General features: G+C 41.5%; 1 protein-coding gene and 2 long non-coding RNA genes across 3 annotated transcripts in view; 2 read left to right on the top strand and 1 right to left on the bottom strand.

Annotated features, from left to right (window-relative positions):
* LOC138965098 (uncharacterized) overlaps nucleotides 1-14,748 on the top strand; it is a 267,523-nt gene that overhangs the window by 106,101 nt on the left and 146,674 nt on the right. The gene's annotated exons all lie outside the window — the stretch shown is intronic.
* The window catches only part of LOC138965099 (uncharacterized), a 174,407-nt gene that overhangs the window by 127,900 nt on the left and 31,759 nt on the right, over nucleotides 1-14,748 (bottom strand). The window lies entirely within an intron of this gene.
* The window catches only part of LOC138963687 (tyrosine-protein kinase Fer-like), a gene marked incomplete at its 5' end in the record, with an annotated part of 77,823 nt that overhangs the window by 56,989 nt on the left and 6,086 nt on the right, over nucleotides 1-14,748 (top strand). The window contains one exon of the mRNA XM_070335534.1: nucleotides 9,511-9,634. Within this exon, the coding sequence (XP_070191635.1) occupies nucleotides 9,511-9,634 (124 nt within the window). The remainder of the gene's footprint in view (nucleotides 1-9,510; nucleotides 9,635-14,748) is intronic.

Genomic DNA, 14,748 nt, shown 5'->3' with positions numbered 1-14,748 from the left:
TGTATGAAACCGCTTTATGTTGTTTAAATTGATGAGATGTGTGCATTTGGTTGCGTGTGATCTGTTTATAAAATGAAATATTGTTAAAAACTGACCGTCGGATTGCAGTCAGTGTTGTCGAAGAAGCTGCGTTAAAAGAAGGGGAAGTACTCTTGTCGCTAGAGTATGAGTTACTTGCCTTGGGAATTTGCTTGTGATGAACGGTTTGTGCACGGCAGATCTAGATTCAGAAAACAACCGAACTCATGGATTTTATATGGAGATTCATGTGTTCAGGCCTGTAGTTGTTAATTTAAATGCGGTATGTTTGTATTGTTTGCTCCAGAAATGTATACTTCGTACATTAGAGCGTTCGGAACTTTTCAGTCGCAAAAGTAGTACCGAAACAGAACAGCTTCTCAACCCATTGCACTATCGAGGATTCAGGCTGTTGCTGGCTCGTTATTTGTTTGGTTGCTGGGTCATTATCGAAAAATAACTAGCTCTACAAGTTTACAGAGGTAAAGAAGCAGAGGGGGGAATAACAATTGTTTCCTGCATCTTTAACTAATTTCAAAGCATCTTCTATAGTGGCGTAAGCTACGGAAGTGAAAGAGGGGTCAATGCCATCGTTTATGGAACGACCTTCTGGAAACGACAGATGATGTATTATCCTGTATTCTCCTGGTTGCTTTTTTGGGACCACACCTACTGGCGACACTTGAAAGGTAGAAAAAGGGTTGGTTGTGAAGGGACCTTCTATTCTCCCTGCTTTTAGCTCTTTTTCAATGTAAGCATCTACTATTTCTGGGTGCTCTTTGGCAGATTTTAAGTTATTCTCTTCTTTGCAGTTGAGGTTCCCCTCAAAATTGATCTTAAAGCCATGTCTGAAACCGTCTACAAGGACTTGTTTTACACCTGTTGGGTATCCTTGTAGAAATACTGCAAGGGCTGATGCAATGACTGGGGTGGGTAACGATGGCAAAAAACTACTGTTTTTTGGGGCCTGCGGTGGAGGCGAGACGGTTTTTTGTACTAGGTTGCTGCTTGTTGCCTCGAAAGGACTGGCTGTCCGGGCACGATTTGGCGGAGTGACTGCCAGCGCAGTTCACGCAAGAATGGGAGAAAATGCATTTGTCCCCAAACTTGCAGGTTCCCATTTTATGGAAGTAGTTACAAAAGCCACGAGGGACCCCTGCATAACGTGCAGGCCCCCCTTTACTCTGTTTTGGCACCTGCTGTCCAAACCTTTGTTTCGCCTCAAATGCTAAATCGAAGTTTTTCTCCCCCCATTTGGCTAGGCCCTTCTCGATCATGACCCTAAAACTACGGTCATAAAAATCCCAGTCCTGTCCCTTGTGGAACAGGCCGGACACTACTTCATAGTGTTTGGCAAAGCCTGCCTGTGTACAAGTATGGGTGGGGTTTCTAGCCAAAACAAATTGGAACAAATTCCAAGCCTCACCCCATTTCGTGAAGGACAACTTTTTCTGCCTGGACTTCTGAGCCAGGGTGAGGCTTGGTTGTCCTGACGTGTCCACCGAGAGCGTGTACTCGGGGTCTGCATCTTGCTGCAGCAAATCCGCAAACTCAACAAATTGTCCCTGCCATATGGCATGTTTTACCTTGTCCGTTACATGCAGGTCAACCGGGACATTCGTTATCCGGGCCTCACCTGTCACGGACTCGATGACAGAGTCAACCACTCTGTTTACCACTGCCTGCGGTTGTTGGGACGTGAGCTCCAGCTGGGTTCTCGTTGCTGAAGACCCCCCAGTGGCTGATGTTTCAGTCTGAGCCTTCTCGACTGCCTCCAAACGCGCCAACAGCTGTAGGTTGGTCTGCTGCATGGCCTGTAGCTGGGCCATCATCGCCGCCTGGAACCCCGCTGCCATTGGCTGGTCGGATGGGTCCGCTGAGGAATGTGGTGTGTCTGAGGACCGTTCAACCACTGCTCTCGTAGCTGTCGGTCCGTTCCTCCCTCTCTTGGCCGGTCGTCCTCGTGCACTGACCGGCGCATCAGCGAACCGCTTTGGAACCGCTCTGTTCCTCACTGGAGGCATCGTCAGTCAGTCTGCAACCAAAATTACTATTGCAGCTTATGTCTTTTCGCATGAAAACCAACCTCAGACTGTGGAGACAACATCCTTTTGCTATCACCGTCACCTGCAGCCAAAACATTATATTACAACATGTTGCATCAGTTGCTTGATATCCCGAAGGGGTGATAGTGCCTTCCGTGAGACGCCATCTGTAACGTTACAAGAAATTACTATATTAGCATAGCATCATGTGCTGGTGCCTCTGACCATGTACTTTCACTCATTATGTACTGGTTTATTTAAGGGCGTAACCACCCTCTCAACCCTGTACTTTGTGACTTATTATGTTCTGGTTTATCTAAGGGTGTAGATACCCTCTCAACCATACTTCATCACTCATTATGTATTGGTTTATTTAAGGGCATGATGTTCTGGTTTATTTAAGGGTGTAGATACCCTCTCAACCATACTTCATCACTCATTATGTATTGGTTTATTTAAGGGCATGGTTACCCTCTCAACCATGTACTCAACATATGATTAACATTCAACCCCCATCCAGGCTGGGGTAACTTGAACATTTTTTCACCCAGCAGGTACTTGATCCCCACATCAGTCATTCTGCCGCCAAAGCTGACACAGCACGAATAACAACAGACCGGAACACTTTGTACATTCTGTAGTAACCCTGGTCTGTCAAATGCACACCATCTCTGTAATATCTGGAAAGTGTAGCAAAACGCACTGGATTCTCCTGCTCAAAACGTGCAAAATCAAATTGAACAAAATGCATGTAGTCTATTTCTTTGACCTGTGCCTTGATCTCAGAATTGACCAAAAATGCATTCTTATCATAAAGTGCCGAAGATCGATCCCCATTGCACCTTGGCAAAAGTTGCGTCAAGCAAATGCGGGGAACGTTAAGTGCATGGTGGAAATAGGAAGCCGATGCTACAATGTTTGCCGATAGCTCTTCCACGTCGCATGCATGTGTTCTGCGCGAACTTAGAATCCGGTTTCATTCTAGAATGGACCGGGTCCAGGTTGGAATTCTAACCCTGCGCAAGTACAGGGGTGCCATTCTAGAATGAAACCCTTGTTGCTGGTCCATTCTAGAATCGGCCGTGCGCAAGGTTGGAATTTGGGTCCAAGTTGGAATAGTCATTTCAGTTAGACTATCACACAGCCAAAGCCACAAATGTGGATTTTCTGTTTGTTTTTGTTTTTTGTGTGTTTGGTTGGGTTTTTTTCTCTCGGGTTTTTTACACTTTACTCAAAGACATCGTGAATTGGGATTGTGATGTTCTGAAAGTGATTACGATTTTGAGAGACACTCAGCACTGATCGCTACGAACGGAAATTTCCGGACTGACAGTGTTTTGCAGATCTCGCTTGTAACTGGATTTTCTGTTTGTTTTTGTTTTTTGTGTGTTTGGTTGGGTGTTTTTTTCGGGTTTTTTACACTTTACTCAAAGACATCGTGAATTGGGATTGTGATGTTCTGAAAGTGATTACGATTTTGAGAGACACTCAGCACTGATCGCTACGAACGGAAATTTTCGGACTGACAGTGTTTTGCCGATCTCGCTTGTAACTTTTAATCTTATTCATATACTGACATGAAGAGTTTGAAACGTGGGCATATCACAGTTTGGAAGCAGGGATTCTGATAGATTAAATAAAAACTGTCAAACTTTTAGGCATGGAATTCCCCTTTGAGAGTATTTGTTGTGGTAGTACTACTACTATGAATTGCTTTCAATGTTTTCCCATAATATTATAAAACCAGACAAAAGTTGTTGTTGATTTCTGTTTTTGTTAATGTCAACTTTTTTTTTATAAACCTGTGACAACAGCTCTATAACTCACTCTGTCCTTCTGTTGGTCTGTCTGTCGGTTAGTCGGTCTGACCGTCTGTCTGTCTGTCTGTCTGTCAAAAAAATTGTCAAAAAAACGGACATTTCCGAGAGGGAGACAGCGCTGACATTGCAAGCGGCCGCAACCGGCTCTCATCACAAAAACAACTGCCCTGCAAACATTACCGCCCTGGTAGTCCCCCTTGCTATGGTCTGCCTTTGTTTATTGCGTACTCAGGAGTGTCAACTTTCTTGACATGACATGACATCGCAAGATCGCCAAAGGATTTTTTCAGGGGTAGACAAATCAGCCCCATTTTATCAAAGGGAAGGTGCAGGTGGAGATAATTCAAGGGAAGACAACTCTGTCTTACCTACAAACATTACGGCCCCCTTTATTCTCGCGATGCTTCACGCATGTCAACTTTCCTCAGAATGGACCAGCAACAAGGGTTTCATTCTAGAATGGCACCCCTGTACTTGCGCAGGGTTAGAATTCCAACCTGGACCCGGTCCATTCTAGAATGAAACCGGATTCTAAGTTCGCGCAGAACACATGCACGCTATCGTTGTCTCCAATCATTACAACAAGGGTGTCTGGCTTTACCTGGCGCACTTTCCGGATCATGGCGGGGCTTGTCAAATCCTTGACGCGAGCTCCCCCCACGCCATAGAAGTGTACCGAGGCGCGCTCAACGTTAAAATTCCTGCACACACGCCTCCCATCCCCACCACCACGTCGAACAAATTCCCCCAGTCTCCGCGCATGCGAGTGGCCAACAAACAAGACTGTTGCACGTTTATCCATCTTTAATCAAAGGAACGAATACCCCGCTCTCGGAAGTAGGTCAATGCCTTGAGTGGTAGCGATGTGTTACTGGAACACTGTAAGTTAACAGATCCACTATCTACTCTACTCCACTAGCGAAATTCTTCACTCCCATGACATCCGTACACAAAAGAAGAAAGCTGCAATAGCAAAAGATACTCGCCGGTGTAGATCGTCGATTATTGGAGCTTTCAAAGCCCTCAGCGAAAATTCAGCTTTCTTTGTCCACTTTTGCAGGATGATTGAGGGCTATTTTTAGCACTACCCAACATCCTTTGCAATACCCACCCCCGAATACATCCGGGTTAACACAGAATAAAGTCGTCTGCTATTGTAGCAGACCAAGGTAAAAAGTAACTGTACACATTGTGTCATCATGTGTTGCATAAATTCCCTTTATTTTGGCGTCATTTGTTGAGTTTGTGCAAATCCAGCGAAATTATGGATAGAATGTGAAGTAATGACCACATTAGGCTTTCGAGTGCTGAGTTCTGTTTCTCTGATAAAACTAGAGATCCTGTCTGAATAGTTGTGCTTTCATCAACACTTTCCTACGTAGTACGTTCCAACATTTGTCAATTTTTGACTCACATGCGAAGCAAAAGTGAGTCTATGTACTCACCCGAGTCGTCCGTCCGTCCGTCCGTCCGTCCGGAAAACTTTAACGTTGGATATTTCTTGGACACTATTCAGTCTATCAGTACCAAATTTGGCAAGATGGTGTATGATGACAAGGCCCCAAAAAACATACATAGCATCTTGACCTTGCTTCAAGGTCAAGGTCGCAGGGGCCATAAATGTTGCCTAAAAAACAGCTATTTTTCCCATTTTTCCCATTTTCTCTGAAGTTTTTGAGATTCAATACCTCACCTATATATGATATATAGGGCAAAGTAAGCCCCATCTTTTGATACCAGTTTGGTTTACCTTGCTTCAAGGTCAATGTCACAGGAGCTCTTCAAAGTTGGATTGTATACATATTTTGAAGTGACCTTGACCCTGAACTATGGAAGATAACTGTTTCAAACTTAAAAATTATGTGGGGCACATGTTATGCTTTCATCATGAGACACATTTGGTCACATATGATCAAGGTCAAGGTCACTTTGACCCTTATGAAATGTGACCAAAATAAGGTAGTGAACCACTTAAAGTGACCATATCTCATGGTAGAAAGAGCCAATAAGCACCATTGTACTTCCTATGTCTTGAATTAACAGCTTTGTGTTGCATGACCTTGGATGACCTTGGGTCAAGGTCACATGTATTTTGGTAGGAAAAATGTGTAAAGCAGTTCTTAGTGTATGTCATTGCTAGGTTTAGTTATTTGACTTTGACCCTGAAGGTCAAGGTCATGTCAAGGTCAAGGTCAAGCATGTGAGTCGTATGGGCTTTGCCCTTCTTGTTGTTTTGTCATGTGCATTCATGCCGATCATGTGGTGTCACTGTTGCGCTTTTGGTTTGATAGAGCTAAGTACGTTTTCAACCATCAATGATGCATCCCTTCATGAAATCACTTCGTGAAGTACCCCTAAAAGTACTGCGATTTACAAGATATGTGGTTGATATTATGGGATGCAGGAGATCAAACGCAACTTTACACCAAGTCCGAGGTCGTCAGCGTTATGTTTAAACTCATTCAACTAAATGTCTTCTAACATACACTAATTTTTGTGGCAGATTGAATACTATGCATTGATATCATCATTGGGTCTGAACTTGTAGACCCTTATTGTGTCTGATCGCCGAGTGCTAGTTTTATGTCCAAACATAACTTGACACTATGCACAGTCGATCTCTGCTGCCACGGCTGGTGTAATGTTAGGTTTGGGCACTCGGTTTTTTACTTATTTTATTTTTGGTAAAGAAAAACAGATGTAGAATTTAATATTGATATTATCTTTTTCAAATAACTTTCCCCCCCATAGAAACCACGTTTTTGTTGTAGTTAGTGTGATCCATGTCCAAACACAACATAACACATCGGTGTCAGCTTGAACTGTCACAGTGTTGTAGTGTAATATTGAGTTTAATTTTTACATTTAGTCAAGTTTTGACTAAATGTTTTAACGTAGAGGGGGAATCGAGACGAGGGTCGTGGTGTATGTATGTCTGTGTGTCTGTGTGTGTGTGTAGAGCGATTCAGACTAAACTACTGGACCGATCTTTATGAAATTTGACATGAGAGTTCCTGGGTATGATATCCTCACACATTTTTTCCATTTTTTTGATAAATGTCTTTGATGACGTCATATCCGGCTTTTCGTGAAAGTTGAGGCGGCACTGTCACGCCCTCATTTTTCAACCAAATTGGTTGAAATTTTGGTCAAGTAATCTTCGACAAAGCCCGGACTTCGGTATTGCATTTCAGTTTGGTGGCTTAAAAATTAATTAATGAGTTTAGTCATTAAAAATATTAAAATTGTAAAAAAAATATTTTTTTTATAAAACGATCCAAATTTACGTTCATCTTATTCTACATCATTTGCTGATTCCAAAAACATATAAATATGTTATATTTGAATTAACAACAAGCTCTGAAAATTAAATATATAAAAATTATTATCAATTTTTCGAAATCAATTTAAAAACACTTTCATCTTATTCCTTGTCGGTTCCTGATTCCAAAAACATATAGATATGATATGTTTGGATTAAAAACACGTTCAGAAAGTTAAAACGAAGAGAGGTACAGAAAAGCGTGCTATCCTTCTCAGCTCAACGAATACCCCGCTCTTCTTGTCAATTCCACTGGCACTGCCTTTGCCACGGGCGGTGGAGTGACGATGCTACGAGTATACGGTCTTGCTGTATACGGTCTTGCTGCGTTGCGTTGCGTTCAGTTTGATTCTGTGTGTTCGACAGCTACTTGACTAAATGTTGTATTTTCGCCTTACGCGACTTGTTATAGTTTCTTAGTCTATTTTCATCTAGCTTTCCTTTTTATCTAGCATTTTGTACAGGTAAATGTAGGCTATACATTTTTTCCTTTTAATTGGTTTGAATTAACATGGTCTTTAGTTATGTTTGGGCATTTTTTCATGGTACAAAAACTTTTTCTAAGGTTGCCCCTCACCTATTCAGTGAACTTAGCTCTGTAGCAGCCTTTTATGTGCACACAATGGCATCTGAATTGGATGGCTTACTTACACCCATAGTTCCAGAGGATGTAATTTTATCTTTTGTCACGGTGTCATGTTATGTTTCATGGCGTCATGTTATGCTCAAACAGCAAATTTTCTGTGCAAACATAAAAGATTAAGTTTACACATCAGATTATTTGGTGGCTAATAATTACCTACCATCGCTGCATGTAGATAGCTGTCCTCCTGTTCTTTTATTATGTTTGGTTTTGCCACTTTAGCCTGATTAAGACTGTGTCACGGCGTCATGTTATGTTTCATGGCGTCAAGTTATGTAGTGTTTTAATTTCAGAATACCTTTTTCTAAGGTTGTGACTTGGCAATGCAGTTAACTGTGCAATGTAGCTACCAACGCTATGCACACAATGGCTTCTGAATTTGATATTTTATTTTCATCTATAGCTCCAGATGATGTAAGTTTGTCTTTTGTCACGGCGTCATGTTATGTTCAAGCATGGCTACTTTTTCTTTTTTCCCTCTCATTTAAAGACAAGGTAACACATCCACTTTTTTTTTGGCAAAGGAAATAATGTGTGTAACAATGCTTTATTATTATTTAATGCCAAAATGATTGATTTGGGCGTGTTCTTGGTTTAATTTTTGGCATTTTCGGGTATTACGCAGCATCTAGTGAAGGATGGCTCTATTATTGATTTAATTTGATGACTATAATTAGTATTTTCATTATGATATTTTGGAGACACACAAAGATTATCTATGTTTTCTGTTTTGGACTTAGTATTGATAGTATTTTGTCTTTGAACTCCATGCTGCATTTTGACTTAGTGTTTTGGTGTCATGTTATGTTTAAGCAATTTCAAGCTCAGGTATTTGACCCAATTAGAGATTCTTACCTGATAATCTTGTTTGTATTGATGGATGTGTGGTCTAGCAATAAAGAAACACCACCAACATTTCTTTTTGTTTGTTCTTGGATCTTTCTACCTGACTGGATCCATCACCTTTATTTCACTTACCAAAAGTCTTCTTTTCCACATCCTTATTTCTCTGCATGCACCCAGCATGTCGTAAGAGGCGACTAACGGATTCTGTTTCTCCTTTTACCCTTGTTAAGTGGTTCTTGTATAGAATATAGTCAATGTTTGTAAAGATTTTAGTCAAGCAGTATGTAAGAAATGTTTAGTCCTTTGTACTGGAAACTTGCAGTCTCCCAGTAAGGTCATATATTGTACTACGTTGCAAGCCCCTGGAGCAATTTTTTGATTAGTGCTTTTGTGAACAAGAAACCCTTAACAAGTGGCCCTATCCCATCTCCCCCCTTTCCCCTATCCCATCTCCCCCTTTCCCTCGTCGCGATATCACCTTCGTGGTTGAAAACGACGTTAAACACCAAATAAAGAAAGAAAGAAAGAAAGTTCTTGGATCATTAAATTGCCTGAATCTGAAATTGTGATGGCGTCATGTTATGTTTGAACATTGATATTATTTTTGTAAATACATCTAAACGATGGCTCAAGTGTGAAAAACATTTTTCGTAGAAGTTTAGCATGACCATACCTAGTAAATTGTCAGGAAATTGTCAGCTTGTAATAACATTGAAATTTGTTCTTGCATGTCACACTCATTGGTGTCACCTCCTGAGTCTTGACCATATATATGATACCTCATTCTTATCCTTATGTCTGTGTGCTTTGTTTCAGGGGGAGCGTTGCTGTCGTTTCTGCGTAAGCAGGGCAAGCAGCAGAGCAAGCGGCAGCTGACACAGATGTGCGTGGACACAGCCAACGGGATGGCTTACCTGGAGGGCAGGGGCTGCATCCACAGGTACGTCTTCATCGCAAGATCTTTAAATGAAACACACACTTTCCATTTTTGCAAGAGCTTGTTCGCTGAGTTGGTAGAGCACTGGACTTGTGATCTGCGGGTCACGGGTCGGAATTCAGGCATAAACCGACACCAGGGTCAACTTTTTGTGCAGACTCAGTCACCTTAACATGCACACACCTGGTGACAACTCAATTGCTGCTAGCTTTCCACTGGGAGGAAGCGACCCAATTTTCCCAGGGTTGGGACAATGAAGTTATGAAAATGAAAAGGATTTTTTGTGTGGCAAAAAGCTACACCATAACTCTGTTGTGGTATGTAGAGGTTACATGCCAAGTCTCAGTGATTATCAAAAATAATGGTCGAAGTTTGCGGATCATGAAAAATGCGAGCTTCAGCGAGCTTTTTCATGACCGCAAACTGAGACCATTATTTTTGATAATCACTGAGACGAGGTATGTAACCTCTTTATTCCTCCTTTCTTCAGTTATTCAAGGAAAGAGGAGTTTTTGTGTGAAAGTTTGATCGAATCATATTCACCCAACCAGTCTACCTGCGCAGGCGATCGATTAATGCGCGGTTGTATAGTTCCGTGCAAATCATTCAATTCTGTTAACACTTCTTGTCAGTTTCCATGTTTTGAACTAAAATCAAGTACACAGTTATGTTGTCATTCTGCTGTGGCGGTAAAGGCAGAAAGTGTGTGTTCTGTTCATGTTTTGGTATCGCTCAGGAAATGTTCTTTCCTCGAATGTGCATTATGTGACTAGCAGACGAAGTTTTACACCCGTGTTCCAACGTTAAAAACTGTATGGGGCAAAACCGCTGCATATTCTTTAAGTTGATTTAAATGTTTGCAATTGATTGCGTGTGATCTGTTTATAAAATGAAATATTGTTGAAAACTGACCGTCGGATTGCAGTCTTGTCGATGCAGCCGAAATCTGGAAGGGGAACTACTCGTGTCGCTAGACAAAGTATAAGAGTTACTTTTCCTTTGAATCTTGCTAGCGATAAACGATTGTGCACGGCAGATCTGAATTCAGAAAACAACCAAACTCATGGATTTTATATTGAGATTCATGTGTTCAAGCCTGTAGTTGCTGGTTTAAATGCGGTATGGTTGTATTGTTTGCTCCAGAAATGTATATTTTGTACATTAGAGTGTTCTGAACTTTTGAGTCGCAAAAAGTAGATCCACAATGTGTACAGTCTCTACCCATGAGCTATCGAGGATTTAGGCCCGTTGTTGGGTAAGTGATTTTGGTTGTTGGGTAGTTACCGAAAAATAACTAGCCCTACAAGTTTACAGAAAGAAAGAAGCAGAGGGGGGAATAATAACTTCTTCTTTTTCTTCGTTCATGGGCTTAAACTCCCACGTTCACTACTTTTTTGCACAAGTGAGTTTTTCCCAGACCTGGGAACCCCTGTTTTGCACTTTTTATTCTCAAACAAACTTGGTGTATTTTCAAAAAAATGAGCGTACTCCACACAGAGTTTGCACATCCATGATTAAAACATGCCTCATGCGCATCCCTCACACCGTTAATGAAGTTTACCTATACATTTAAAACAAATGCTTTTTTCAATTTTTACTGACAAAAACTGAACCGTATTTGACGGACTACAAGCCGCGACTTTAAAAAAAAAAAAATCGCATTGCGGCTTATAAAAAGATGCGGCTAAATTACCACAAACATGCGAGACTTACCTTGTGTAAGTTGAAGCTTGTTTCGGATTTAGCCGATACATGTTACAGGAACGTTTATGTCAAGTAATAGAAGAACGCGCATGCGCAGCCTCACTCTTCAGAACATATAATACATACAACATGTACACAAATTAATTATTCTCCTTCAAGAGAACTAGACTATAACGTAACCCAAGGGCTGGGATTTTTATTTCCACAGAATTAGGGTGGGACTTGACATAAACGTTCCTGTAACATGTATCGGCTAAATCCGAAACAAGCTTCAACTTACACAAGGTAAGTCTCGCATGTTTGTGGTAATTTAACCTCAACATGCCAGGACGTTTACGTCAAGGAATTTTTAGAGATATGTGTACATGTTTATCACCACTGTAACCTTCCAACTGTCAAGTTATATTCTTTGACGAAATCACTCACCTCAATCTTTCTTGAGAAAAGAGTCCAGTAAGACTTGACCCATGTTAACCGAAGGTGTCTTTTTGTAAAAACGAGCAAAGGTGGACTCCGACGACCATCCGGCAGCTTTCATTATGACGTCAATTGGCGTGCCCCTGGCAGCCGCTGCCGACGTACTTGCAGATCTGGTGCTGTGAGCCGTGAACAAAGAGGTATCCACACCTGCTCTACTTAGAGTGTCTCTAATCCACCGAGCCAGTGTATCTTTGGAAATTGGTCCATGAGGTATTTGATAACTTACGAACAGTTTATCTGTGTCTCTCAAGTCCTTTGTACGACGTAAATATTCTTTGAGGGTTGCGATTACACACAGATTAGGATTTTTGTCAAACGACAATAACTCAATTGGAGCTACATGTTTTCCTTTCTTTGATTGTTTCATCACTGAGTTTATATGAAACACACACTTGTAGCCTGTAAGTTTCATTGACGACAAAGAAAGGGAGTGAATTGTCTGACACCTTTGTCCGGATAAGATAGCAATCAATGTAGCTAACTTGCTTGATAATTCTTTTAAAGTCAATTTTCCCAATGGAATAAGATTCTCTAGATAAGAGAGAACTGTATCTACGTCCCACGTAGCAGAGTATTTAGGGAAAGATGGTCTCAATTCAAAAATCCCCTTTACAAACCGCTTAACCAATCTGTGTTCACCAAAAGTGCCACAGTCTTCTATTTCAAGGTAGCCTGAAAGCGCTGATCTCGCAACACAGAAACTACTATAACTTTGTCCAGCAGCAAACAATGTTCCCAGGAAATTTACTGCATTAATTACAGAAGGGTGAACCGAATCAATGCCTCTTTTACTCGCATACATTTTCCACTTTTTGATGTATACGGCATACAGTTTAGCTGTCCCTGTTCTCCAGGATGCGCAGACCACTGAGGCTGCTTGCTGCGAAAGTCCTCTGCTTCTGAGCCTACCCCTGATACTTTGCAAATAAGAATTTGCAGTGTTTTTCTGAGCCGATGCTCCATGTTTGGGTTTGCAGGCATGTGAAGTAGATTGTCCCTTGCTGACACAAGAACTGGCTTCGCTATCAACAGACTCCCTAACCGAGGGAACCAGGGCTGGCTTGGCCAGTATGGAACCACTATCACACCTTGTGCTTTGTCCTTGTTCATCTTTTGTAGTACCCTGGGCAGTAAACAAAAAGGTGGAAAAACATACAATCGCAAACCATACCACGACATGTTAAGTGCGTTGACACTAACCGCTTCTGGATCCGGCCGATATGCTACGTATCTGGGATACTGACAATTAATTCGGGAAGCAAACAAATCTATCTCTGGCTCAAACTCAAGTATTTGAAGAGCGTGGAAGAGTAAATTCGAATTTAGCTTCCACTCAGCATCTAAATTCAGTTTTCTAGATTCTTCATCAGCTTCGACATTCTCTACACCAGGTATGTACGCAGTTGTCACCCAAATGTCTCTATCTACACAGAAATTCCAGATTTCCTTCGTCACAGCATTACAGTTAGCTGAGTGATTAGTTCCCATGTTAGCTATGCATGCCACAGCTGTGGTATTATCGAGCATAAGTCGAATGTGAATACCCCTCTTGTCACTCGCGAAAGCCTTCAAAGCAAACAATGCAGCTTGTAGTTCTAACACATTAATGTGCATCTGTTTTTCTGTCTGTGTCCAGTGCCCACCTGTTCTGCCCTCACTACAAGAACAACCCCATCCTGTGAGAGACGCATCTGAATGGATAACAAATTCTGGCTCTCCTGGTGAAACCTCAACCGGGCTATCAGCTACTAGAATGTTATCTCTCCACCATACCATGTCCTGTTTGGCTTCCTCTGAGAAAATCACTTCAGCATCATAGTTTCCATGGTTCTGTTTTAATGCCACAATTTTGTCATTTTCCATGTTTCTGTACCACAGAGCCCCATATTTCACTCCTTGAAAACTAGCCACTGCCATGCCAATCAATTTAGCAAGCTCTCTAATCTTTGATCTCCCTTTGTCCAGTAGACTATTGGCTAATACCACAATCCTGTCCTTCCTTTCTTGAGTCAGCCTCACTGTCATTGTCTCTGAGTTGATTTCAAACCCTAGATACGTAATTTGGTGGGAAGGTCTGATAACTGATTTGGTGGGATGTATGACAAACCCCAGTTTTTGAAACACATCAATTGATGTTTTAACATTTCTGATGCACTCTATCTCAGAATCACCGATCAGCAAAGTGTCGTCTATAAAGATGGTAGAGATAAACCCTAAGCTATGAAGGTGGGCCATAACAGGTTTGAGAATCTTGGTAAACAAACGTGGGCAACACGCCAATCCATTAGGAAAAACCGTAAACTTATACAACTTCCCCTTCCAGAAAAACTTCAGGTACTCTTGTGATTTTTCATTCACATGAACTGAGAAGTAAGCCTCTTTTAAATCCAAAGAAGCAAACCAACAGCACTCTGTCACCAGCGCTAAAGCATGACGTAATGTTTCCATTTTGAAATGATGATACTCAACTGTCTTATTCAAGTTCTTCAGGTTAAGGATAAGTCTAAGCTTATTGTCTTTCTTCGGTCTCACGAAAATAGGTGAGATGTATTCACCCATAGTATGACTGCATTCAACAACTACTCCTTTCCTTATCAGCTCCTCTACTTCTGCGTCAATGGCCAGTGTCTGTTCTTGTGAAAACTTAGGTTGAAAAATCTCACCACTATGCACAGGCACTTCTGTAAAATCAATGTTTACCCCTTGCACCATACTAAGGACAACCTTGTCTGAAGTCAATTTCTCCCACTGTTCTATATTTTCCCGAATTTGTCCTGCTTTAAATTTGTCTTTCAGATCATTGAGTAAACAAAGTGTTTGTTGTAAACTGTCATAAAATGTATTCACCTCAGAAACAGGACGCTGGGCAGCATGATCAGAGTTCTTGTCTACTTTCGGTTGTAGTTCCCGCGCGAGTTTCCTCTTGCCCTGAA

The sequence above is a fragment of the Littorina saxatilis genome, linkage group LG4, assembly GCF_037325665.1.
Source record: "Littorina saxatilis isolate snail1 linkage group LG4, US_GU_Lsax_2.0, whole genome shotgun sequence".
NCBI lineage: Eukaryota > Metazoa > Mollusca > Gastropoda > Littorinimorpha > Littorinidae > Littorina > Littorina saxatilis.
Note: the sequence above shows the minus strand (reverse complement) of the source record. Positions and strands in the feature narration are given on the sequence as shown.